The following is a 12057-nucleotide window of genomic DNA, read 5'->3' as shown; positions in this document are numbered from 1 at the left end:
GGGTGTGCACACCATGCCCCAGTCTCCTCAGTGCTGGTGTTATGGGTGTGCACACCATGCCCCATTACTTCTATTTTTGGAGAAACTAAACTGAGACCACTGCCTGTCCTGGGTGTGGCACATGCCTGTGACCCCAGTGTTTGGAAGGTCAATGCAGGAGGATTGGAACTTCAGGGTCATCCTCAGCTAATTAGCAAGTTTGGAGGCAGCCTATGCTACAAGAAACCTAGTCTCAAAAAGCAAGGAGACAAACAAAAACCCTATGACTAGACTTAATTGTTGATTTTTTTAAAGATTTTATTTATTAATTATGTATACAGTATTCTCAGTATTCTCTCTGCAGGCCAGAAGAGGGCACCAGGTCTTATTACAGATGGTTGTGAGCCACCATGTGGTTGCTGGAAATTGAACTTAGGACCTTTGGAAGAGCAAGCAGTGCTCTTAACCACTGAGCCATCTCTCCAGCCCAATTGTTGATTTTTTATATAAAGAGCTTTTACTTACCAATGAGCACAGTAATTGTTGGCTCTTAAATAATCCATTCCCATAGCATACTATCTACAGTTTTAAATATTACTTAAATTTTTAAAAATTTTTATTTATGTGTACATACATATACATCTGCCATGTGTATCTAGGTGCCCTCAGAGGCCAAAGAGGAGGTGGATCCCCTTCATCTAGTGTTAATTTTCTTTTTAATGCTTTTTATTAATGCCTCCAGGTGTATTGCCTGCATGTGTGTCTGTGTCATGGGGTACCCGGCGTCCACAGAGGCAGAAGATGCCATCTGAGCCCTTAGAACTGTAAGCTGCCAGGTAGGTCCTGGGAACTGTACCAGGATCTGTAAGAGCAGCCAGGGCTCTTAACCACCAAGTCACCTCTCCAGCCCCCCCCCCTTTTAAAGTAAGAGTGTAAAGGCTTTTACAAAAGGATCAGAATGAAGACCTCATCTAATTTTAGACAGGCATCTGGTTTATCTTCCTAACATTTGAGGACAGCAATTCATTTCATTAATTTGCCCTTAATGGGTCCATTCAACCACTCAACTAAGTTCAGGCTTCGTGATTTATTTACCTATTTAAATTGTGTATGTCTGTATGTTTGTGCAAGCTTGTTCTGAGGGGGTGGACAGGTGTGTTGGGGTGCACGTGCACCTGGGGGCTGGAGGACAACCTCTGGTGTCACATCGAAGGAATGCTGTCCACCTAACTTTGGGACAGTCTCTTTCACTCACATGGAGTATGCCAAGTGAGCTAGGCTGGTTGGGCCCCATAGATCTGCCCATCTCTGCCTCCTCAGTGCTGAGATTTCAAGTGTGAGCAACTGTGCCAGGCTTTTCTACATGGGTTCTGGGGATCGAACGCAGGTCCCGCTGCTTGCAAGACAAGAACACTAGACTAAACCATCTCCCCAGCTCCAGTTTGCACAGTTTAAATAAAGACGATAACTTCAGGGTCATCAGTTGGCTTCTTTGTGCTGCTTGCAGCTGGGAGGGATGCCTGCACTGTACAGCCAGCAACCTGACATGGAGGGTGGACCATGTTGTGAAGGAGATGGGTAAAGTTAGTTTAATGGGAAGGGGGAATATTAGAAGTACTTCTACAGTTCTCCAGAGGTAGTGACAACCGTTGATGGCAGTATCCATCTGTGAACTCAAGCCCTTCCTGTGTCCTTACTTACACATCCCTTGGTTGTGGGAAGGGCCTCTTTTTCACCCCCAAATCCTTAGTAGCCACCCCAGAGCCTGCCCCAAGCAAGAGGATAGTTGGGAACATTGGGACAAAGCAACCCTCAGTTCTTAGTCTCTAATGTTATCTTAAACAGCTGCTCGGGGTTACTGGATGACCAGGGTGCCTGTCTCAGCTATGGGGACCGTCATCCTCTTGCAGTCAAAGCACAGTTAGGATTTTGTTCTTCCCCTATTCCCAGGAAGGGCGGCAAGCATAGGACATGGGTCAGGATCTTCCGCATCTAAGGAGCACCCCTTTAGTGAGAGTTCGGGTTCACACAGACCTGTCTGCTAGTGTCTAATTGGATTTATGGAACATAGGCCCGCAATCCCTGTGAGCCCTTACAGCAAATCTTAAATTGCCTCTGGGATTGAGACTGGCTCCCAAACAGAACTCTGAACTTTTCCAGGATCCTTGATAAGCCCTCTGGAGAGCCAGGTTAGGGCAGAGGGCAGAAAGCACAGAACACACAGGCCGGGTACAGTTCCAACAGCAGCTGGTAGCGGCCCCTCCAGCTGTCTTTTAGCTTCTTTTTTTCCCTGGGAGTGGGGAAGGGCAGCTAGAGTCAAGAGCAATACAGGCCCCTCCAGTTACCGCCAAGTGTTTATTTCCTTCCTTTCGCTGTGCCCTCTTACAGAAAACTATCTCATGAGGTAGCAAAACAGATTTGCCATGTGTTCCAGGCCAACAGAAAAGGCTGGGCTAGGCAAGAACAATAGAAGTAGGTGAAACCATCCTTTTCCTAGCCCAGCGAGCTTCCAGGCTCTGCCTCACCAGGAGCCCTTCTGCCGGGTGAGCGCCCATCCCCGCCATGGACTTGCTTGCCCAGTGGACACAGGCAGGGTTCTCTCTGTGGCCAGACCTTCTTCAGGTAGGTGAGAGGAAGAGCCGAAGTGGAACCCAAGGACAGATGGAATCCAAGGTTAGATCTGGGTTCTGCCTTCCACATCTCTCAGGTTCTTTATAGAGGGAGTCCCGGCTGGTGGCAGGGATAGGGCAGAGTGGGGGGACATAAGTGGAGGGGCAACTATAGAAGGAGAAAGTTTCTGCTTAATGCAAGGCAAACTCTAATTATCAAGGCTGATTGATGAAAGAATGAGGGACGTGAGATACATATCAGGTGTTCAAAAACAATTGGGACTTTTTCTCCTGGAAGAATCATGTGGTTGAGGAAAAGCAATTACTTCACGGAGTCCTTGGCACAGCGTACCTCTCCTTTGCATCGAGCTGTCTCTGCAGTGGCTTACGTCTCTTTTGCACAGTGCTAACATCTCTCAAAGCAAATCTCTTTTCCCAGATACTCCCGACGCCTACAGCTCAGCTTCTCTGACAGCTGCATGAGGATAACTTTAGCCTGGGTCTGGTTTCTCTCACCCATTTTCCCGAGCATCAGTCAATGATACAGAAGTGGAGCAAAGGTCCCACTCACTCCACTCAAGCCCGGCTACAAGGCAGGTTTCTTAGAAGAGCGGTTCTCAACCTTCCCTATGCTACACCCCTTTAATACAGTTCCTCATGTTGTAGTGACAATAAAATTATTTTTGTTGCTACTTCATAAGTGTAATTTTGATACTGTTATGAGCGATAATGTAAATATTTGATATGCAAAATATCTGATGTGAACCCCTACAAAGGGGACTCGACCCACAGGTTGAGAACGGCTGTCTTAAAAGAGGAGACGATACATCTATTGTCCAGGAATGTCCTAGAGAGAGCGAGAACGGCTTCATAACTGGGCCTTCTGTCCTCAGCAGACACAGTCCGGCACAAATGGTAGACAAGAACATGTGGGATGAGATAGAGTCTAGGGGAGAGGGGGAACCCCTGGTCTTGTCCCAGCCCTGGGGTTCTCTCAGACCTTCAGTTTCCTCATTGTTTTAAAACACGTTTTATCTTTATTTCTTTGTATGTAACATGCACACACATATGTACAGTGCTCACGCAGAGGTCGGAGAACAACTTGAAGGAGTTAATTCTCTCTTTCCATCTTATGGGCCCTGAGAACTGAACTGGGGCTGTTATGCTTGGCAAATAGTGCCTTTGCCCCCCAAACCAGCTGTCTGGCTCCAGTGTCCTCATTCTTAACTCGAGAAGTCAAGGCTTAAGGTCTTCTCTAACATACAGGTCTGCAGTTCTGTCCCCATGGCCCCTCTCCGTGAGCCAGACCTCTGTCAGCCTGGGCAGAACTGTCTCACTTGCTTTGCAGAATGTGTTATGATGGCACTGTGGTGGCTTTAATGGTAGAGTACAGAAGGGGCTGAGTTAGGAGCTACAACTCAGACAACTGCTCCAAAGCACAGTCCAGCCACAAAGGGGACACGGAAGGCACAAGACACTTGTCCCTCAGAGGTGTGGAGCACCGAGGCCAACTGTTGAGCTATAGGAGAAAGGATACAGCTGTGCTTCTGTAAGGGTCACCATGCCTGGTGGCACACAGACTCTGTCTCGATAGTGCCACCCAGTGACAGCATCCATCAAGGTCACAAGAAACAAAGATCAAGCCAGGCACTGCGCAACAAATAGAAATTAATTCTGGCTAGACTCTCACTGCCTGGCATCTGCCCACTATCCTATCTCTCTATGGAGCTAAATTATTAGCATAATATTATTGTGAGAGTACAGAATGAAGCTAGAGGGCAGAGATGATGCCAACAGCTAGCATTACCGAGAGTGGCAGCAGCCTATGAGAGTGGTGGTATGGTTCTGGAACAAGCAGGGGTAGCCGGAGGAGTCTGTGTCCCTCCCCTCTTCTGGAACCATGTAGCATTTTAAAGACTTCCTCTTTATGGTTTTCATGTAGCCCTGTGTGCATAAAGAGACACATCCCTTCCTTCAGGCATGCCAGCTCCACCAGCCTGACTATACCATGACTTCCCATGTATCATGCTTGGTTAGTCCATCAGAGGCCTTTTCCTGCTTGAACCAATGCGTTGGGACCTCTCTGGTAACTTGATAATGAATTTTATCCCTTCAACACTCTAAAGGGTAAATCTAATTATACCTTCTAGAAGCATGCCCATATGCTGGTCCCGGTATGTGCTTGCTGACTTCCGTTTTCATGAGAGGGAGAGGGCATGAGAGATGGAAGTGGCCAACCAGTCCATGGTAACTGAATTCATCCTGCTGGGGTTGTCAGACCACCCAACACTGGAGAAAACGTTCTTTGTGCTCATCCTGTCAATGTACCTGGTGATCCTGCTGGGCAACGGGGTCCTCATCCTGGTGACCATCCTTGACGCCCACCTGCACACGCCCATGTACTTCTTCCTGGGGAACCTCTCCTTCCTGGACATCTGCTACACCACCTCCTCTGTCCCCCTGGTCCTGGATGGCTTCCTCACTCCCAGGAAAACAATCTCTTTCTCAGGCTGTGCAGTACAGATGTTTCTCTCCTTTGCCATGGGAGCCACGGAGTGTGTGCTCCTGGGCATGATGGCGTTTGATCGCTATGTGGCCATCTGCAACCCCCTTAGGTACCCAGTGATCATGAGCAAGGCTGCCTATGTGCCCATGGCTGGTGGTGCCAACTCCTTGGTGCAGATCTCCCTTGCGGTACAGTTGCCTTTCTGTGGGGACAGTGTCATTAATCACTTCACCTGTGAGATCCTGGCTGTCCTGAAGTTGGCCTGTGCTGACATTTCAATCAATGTGATCAGCATGGGGGTGGCCAACGTGATCTTCCTGGGGATCCCAGTTCTGTTCATCTTTGTCTCCTACATCTTCATACTCACCACCATCCTGAGGATCCCCTCCGCTGAGGGGAGGAGGAAGGCCTTCTCCACCTGCTCAGCCCACCTCACTGTGGTCATCGTCTTCTATGGGACCATCCTCTTCATGTACGGGAAGCCCAAGTCCAAGGACCCCCTGGGAGCAGACAAGCAGGATGTTTCTGACAAACTCATCTCCTTATTTTATGGGGTGTTGACCCCCATGCTGAACCCCATCATCTACAGCCTGAGGAACAAGGATGTGAAGGTTGCCATGTGGAACCTGGTGGGTCGGAAATGCCTCGTTCAGGGATTGTGAGGGAAGTGGGTTAATTTCTGGTTCTGTGTACATCAGGCTTCTGCTAGGAATGACCACTTTTTAAGCATAGACTTGCTTGGTCCTACAGATCAGTTTGGACTGAGTTCTTGAGTGCCTGAGGCTGGGCCATCAGCTCCTTAGACTAAAGACAGTGGCTGTATTTTAGTCCAATTACTGGCCTTGAATCAAGAAAAAGAGACTGTGAAAATCAAATATTCTTTCTATGCCAAAAAAACCCCAATAAAACTTGGTGAAAAATGTGCTTCTCTCTTTATCAGTAAAGACTAGTTGGGATATGTGTGTCACGTTTTGTTCTTATTGTTGTACAGTTCCCAATTGTACAATTGGGAGCACACTGTGAGAAAAACTCAATTCTTATTATATTTTGATTTAAACAAAGTCTTGCTATGCAGCCTAAATTGGTCTGGAATATTCCACACACACACCCAAGTGCAGAACATTTACATCTCTTCCAAAGGTTCTCTCATGCCCCCTTATAGCCAGTCCACATCCCCAACCCCAAGAACTCCTAAGTAATCTCTAGAAAGTTTTGTTTTCTAGAAATTTCAGACACTAGATTGTGCATTTATTTTTATGTCTGAGGTTTTTTTCTTTTTCTCTTTTATGTTTTAGATGTTTATCAGTGGTAACATGTATCAAGAAAAAGGGGTCATGAATTCAAGGGCGAGCACAGAAGAAGATGGAGGGTGAAGAGGGAGGAATAGATATGATACAAATGCAGAGTGCAGTGTACTCATGCACAAAATTCTCAAAAAATAAAAGTGTGATCTATATCTAAAGCCGAATTTAAATGGAATGTTGAAGCTTTAAATATATGCCAAAATTTATAACTTTTCACCTTGACAAACTAGAAAAAGAACAAAATAAATCTAATGTGTGTGGGGAAAGGGAATTATAATACAAACTACAACAAACATAATAAATGGAAAAGAGACAATAGAAGACATTAGCAACCAGCCCTTGCAACCTCGGAGGATCTCTGATGCACAGACTGTGACTGCATAGAGTGGACCACGAGGTGAGTGACCAGTTCTCCAGCTGGGCAGCCCAGTCTCTAGGCCCTTGGTACCAGGGCAAAATTCTGGGCCTCTCTCCCCCACCTGTCTCAATTTCACTGCTGGCTAGCAGGCAAGCCATCTGCAGGCAGGCTGCTTCAACACCCCACCTACATTGATTGGACCTTGTAAATTACAAGTCTCACTCCACCTCCATACCTACCCATTCCTGGAGACACTGCCAGCACCAATTGGAAGACATGGTTAGGCACCAATGCAAGAATTCATTTAATAATCTAAAAAGCAACATGGTAACACCAGAACCCAGTGGACATACAACAAGATCTAATCATCCTAGCCCAGAAGAAGGAGAAGAAAATGACCTTAAATATAACTTTATGAAGATGTTAGAGACCCTTAAGAAAGAGATGAAAAATTCCCTTAAAGAAATGGAGGAAAGGACAAATAAAAAAACTGAAAGAAATCAATAAATCTCTTAAAGAAATCCAAGAAAACCAAGAAAAAAAAAACAATCAAACAGGTGACACAAATAGTTCAAAGAGTTCAAGATTTGAAAACTGAAATAAAGGCAATAAGAAAACACAAACCAAGGCAATTCTGGAAATGGAAAATCTGGGTAATTGAACAGGAACTACAGCTGCAAGCATAACCAATAGAATACAAGATATGGAATCTCAGGCATTAAAGATTCGATAGAAAAAAAATAGATTCATTGGCCAAAGAAAATGTTAAATCCAACAAATTCTTAACACAGAAAATCTGGAACACCATGAAAAGACCAAACCTAAGAATAATAGGAAAAGAAGAAGAAGAAGAAGAAGAAGAAGAAGAAGAAGAAGAAGAAGAAGTCAACTAAAAGGCACAGAAAATATATTCAACAAAATCATAGAAGAAAACTTTCCCAAGCTAAAGAAGGATATCCCTATGAAGGTACAAGAAACTTACAGAACACCAAATAGGCTGGACCAAAAAAAAAAAAAAAGTTCCCTTGCCACATAATAATCAAAACACCAGACATACAGAAATTAAAAAAGAATATCAAGAGCTGCAAGGGAAAAAGGTCAAGTAACTTATAATGGTAGACCTATCAGAATTACACCCGACTTCTCAATGGAAACTATGAAAGCCAGAAGATCCTAGAGAGATGTGCTGCAGACACTAAGAGACTACAGATACAAACCCAGACTACTATACCCAGCAAAGTTTTCAATCACCATCGATGGAGAAAACAAGATATTCCATGACAAAACTAAATTTAAACAATATGTATCCACAAACCCAGCATTACAGAAAGTACTAGAAGGAAAACTCCAACCCAAAGACACTAGTTTCGTACACAAAAACACAGACAACAGATAACCTCACACCAGCAAATCTCAAAGAAAGGAAACACACAAACACTAACACCAAAAACTAATAGGAATTAACAATCATTTGTCATTAATATCTCTTAGTATCAATGGACTCAATTCACTTATAAAAAGACACAGGCTAAGAGAATGGATAACAAAGCAAGATACACTCTTCTGCTGCATACAAGAATACCTCAACCTCAAAGACAGACATTACCTCAGAGTAAAGAGTTGGGAAGAGATTTTCCAATCAAATGGACCTAAGAAATAAATGGGTGTAGTTATCCTATAGTTAACAAAATAGACTTCAAACTAAAATCAATCAGAAGAGATGGAGAAGAACACTTTATACTCATAACAGGAAAAATCCATCAAGATGAAGTCTCAATCCTGAACATCTATGCCCCAAATACAAGAGCACCCACATATGTAAAAGAAACACTACTAAACCTCAAATCACACATCAAGCCCTACACACTAATAGTGGGAGACTTCAACACCCCACTCTCCCCAATAGACAGGTCAACTAGACAGAAACTTAACAGAGAAATAAGAAAACAGATGTCATGACTCAAATGGACTTAACAGACATCTATAGAGCATTTCTCCCAAACACAAAAGAATATACCTTCTTCTCAGCACCTCATGGAACCTTCTCTAAAATTGACCACATTCTCAGTAACAAAAAAACCCTCAACAGATACAAAAAAAATTGGAATAATCCCATGTATTTTATCAGATCACCATGGCATAAAGTTAGAAATCAACAACAGTAATTGCAGAAAGCCCACAAACTTATGAAAATTGAAAAGTATTCAACTGAATCACCCTTGGGTCAAAGAAGTTAAAGACTTCCTAGAATTCAACAAAAATGAATGCACATCATACCCAAATCTATGGGACACTGTGAAAGCAGTGTTAAGAGGAACGCTCACAGTACTAGGTGCCTACATAAAGAAAGTGGAGAAATCTCATACTAGCAACTTCAAAGCACACCTGAAAGCTCTAGAACAGAAAGAAGCAAACTCACCCAGGAGGAGGAGACAACAGGAAATAATCAAATTGAGGGCTAAAATCAATAAAATAGAAACAAAGTAAGTAATACAAAAAAAATCAATGAAACAAAGAGCTGGTTCTTTGCGAAAATCAACAAGATAGACAAACCTTTATCCTAACTAACCAAAAGGCAGAGAGAGAACATGCAAATTAACAAAATCAGAAATGAAAAGGGGGACATAACAACAGACACTGAGGAAATCCAGAAAATCATTAGGTTATACTTTGAAAAACTTGTACTCCACAAAATTGGAAAATTTAAAAGAAATGGATAATTTTCTGGGTAGGTACCACAGACCAAATTAAATCAAGACCAGATGAACAATTTAAATAGACATATAACCTGTAAGGAAATAGAAGCTGTCATCAAAAGTCTCCCAACCAAAAAACATCCAGGGCCTGATGGTTTCAACACAGAATTCTATCAGAACTTCAAAGAAGAGCTAATACCTGTACTCCTCAAATTGTTTCACACAATAGCAACAGAAGGAACATTTCCAAACTCTTTATGAGGCTACAGTTACCCTGATAATACCGAAACTATACAAAGGCTCAACCAAGAAACAGAATTACAGCCCAATCTCCTTCATAAACATTGATGCAAAAATACTGGTAAACAGAATCCAAGAACACATCAAAAAAATCATCTACTATGATCAAGTTGGCTTCAGCCCAGAGATGCAGGGATGGTTCAACATACAAAAATCTAACAATGTAATCCACCATATAAACAAACTGAAAGAAAAAAAAACATATGATCATCTCATTAGATGCTGAAAAAAATTATAAAATACATCATTCCTTTATGATAAAGGTCTTGGAGAGATCAAGGATCCAAGGAACATACCTAAACATAATAAAAGCAATATACAGCAAGCCAACAGCAAACATCAGATTAAATGGAGAGAAACTCAAAGCGATTCCACTAAAATCAGGAAAAAGACATGCCTGTCCACTCTCTCCATATCTGTTCAGCACAGTACTCAATGTTCTAGCTAGAGCAACAAGACAAAAAAGATCAAGGGGATACGAATTGGAAAGGAAGAAGTCAAACTTTCATTATTTGCAGATGATACAATAGTACACATTAGTGACCCAAAAAAATTCAGTGAAGGAACTCCTACAGCTGATAAACTCCTTCAGTAATGTGCCTGAATACAAGATCAACTCAAAAATATCAGTAGCCCTCCTTGCCTTGGCAGAATGGGGGGTGGGCAGGGCTTGTCTCTTCAAGGAACGAGACAGACCATTACACCCATGAGACATGAGAGAGGAGCAGAGACTAGGAGGAGGGTAAAAGGTAGGATAGAGATAGAGGGGGTGAAGAAGGTGGGAGGAATCCCCTACAATACATTTTTTTGTTTTTGTAAATGCCATAACAATATCTAATACATGGTATGTTGGTGGTTTTTTATTTTTTTATTATTTTATTTTATTTTTTTTTTGAGACAGGGTCTCATTATATAGCCCTGGCTGGTCTGGAACTCACTGTGTAGATCAGGCTGGCTTTGAACTCACAGAGATCCTTCTGCCTCTGCTTTCCAAGCGCTGTGATTAAGGATGTGAGCCACCGTACCTGGCTTGTATACTAATATTTAAAAAATTAAAACCTGCTAAGTAAAAATAAGCAAATGTTGCTGAGATGCCTTCACTTTCTAACTCATACCATACACAGAAGTTAATTCACTGTGGATGACGGATCCAAACCAAAGCTAAAACTATGAAATTTAAAACATAGAAAAAATACCTTTATGACTAGGGGTAAACAAATTTTTCTTAGAGAAAAATAATGACAAAAAACGATAGGATTGATCAAAATATAAGACATCAGTTCAGCAGAAGACACAGTTATGAAAATGAGTGCATATGCCAGGCATGGTGTGTCATTGAGGCAGGAGGATAAAGGGCTCAGACCAGCCTGGATGACACAGCAAGACCCCAACTCAAAAGAGACATAAGCCATGACCTGGAAGGCCATGTGCAGCTCACATAGCTGGAGAAGGTCAGATTGCAGAATGGATAAGGAACAAAGCGTGTTCTTTAAAGCAATGGAAATGAGAATAAAGGACATAAAAGGTCTAAGTAGATAATGCCCAAAGGAAGATACACGAGCAACCAGTTACCAAATTATAAAAAATACTCAATATTCTGTGGTCCAGAAACGCAGATTAAAGCCACAGTGAGTTAGCACTGCCACGGTAGCAAAACTTAAAAGACTGACAACGGTGAACACTGGCAAGGCTGTGCTGCAATTAGAACCCTTGTGCGCAACACCTTTGTAAAGGACTTGCCAGGTTCTTATAAAAACAAATGTATACAAAACACTTGTCTATGACAATCAATAATAGCTTTGTTCATAAAGACTCAAGATGGAAACAGCCTAGCGGACAGCCAGCGAGGTAGGATGGGCAGATGAACCTGGAGCATCCATGCAATGGAATATTACTCAGTAGTAACAAGGAATCTGGTACATGCGCATCGTTCTGTGATTCCTGTGTCTATTCTCAACATAGAGCTGACAGCTTTGTTTGTTTGTTGTTTTTTTCAAGATAGGATTTCTCTGTGTAACAGTCCTGGCTGTCCTGGAACTTGCTTTGTAGACCAGGCTGGCCAGAACTCACAGAGATCTGCCTGCCTCTGCCTCCCGAGAACTGGGATTAAAGGCGTTGGCAGCTTTGACTTTATTATACCAGAAGCACAGTTTAGTCTACCTTCACGTAATTTCTACTCCACTGCCTCCTTCTTGAAGTCTTTCCTAAACAGCTGTCCCTGGCCATGCTATGAACCACATGCAGACAGTCTGATTCCTCTCTCTCTCTCTCTCTCTCTCTCTCTCTCTCTCTCTCTCTCTCTCTC

The 12057-nt window shown here is 43.0% G+C and overlaps 1 protein-coding gene across 1 annotated transcript; it reads left to right on the top strand.

The window, feature by feature from the left end:
• Positions 1-4811: 4811 nt before the first annotated feature.
• LOC101996064 (olfactory receptor 13C7-like) lies at positions 4812-5756 on the top strand. Its single transcript, XM_005362377.1, has one exon. The coding sequence runs from the start codon at positions 4812-4814 to the stop codon at positions 5754-5756; it is 945 nt and encodes a 314-aa protein (XP_005362434.1).
• Positions 5757-12057: the final 6301 nt, after the last annotated feature.

Source organism: Microtus ochrogaster, linkage group LG5 (assembly GCF_000317375.1).
Source record: "Microtus ochrogaster isolate Prairie Vole_2 linkage group LG5, MicOch1.0, whole genome shotgun sequence".
In the NCBI taxonomy this organism is placed as follows: Eukaryota; Metazoa; Chordata; class Mammalia; order Rodentia; family Cricetidae; genus Microtus; species Microtus ochrogaster.
The sequence above is the reverse complement of the archived record's forward strand: the minus strand, read 5'-3'. Positions and strand labels throughout refer to the sequence as shown.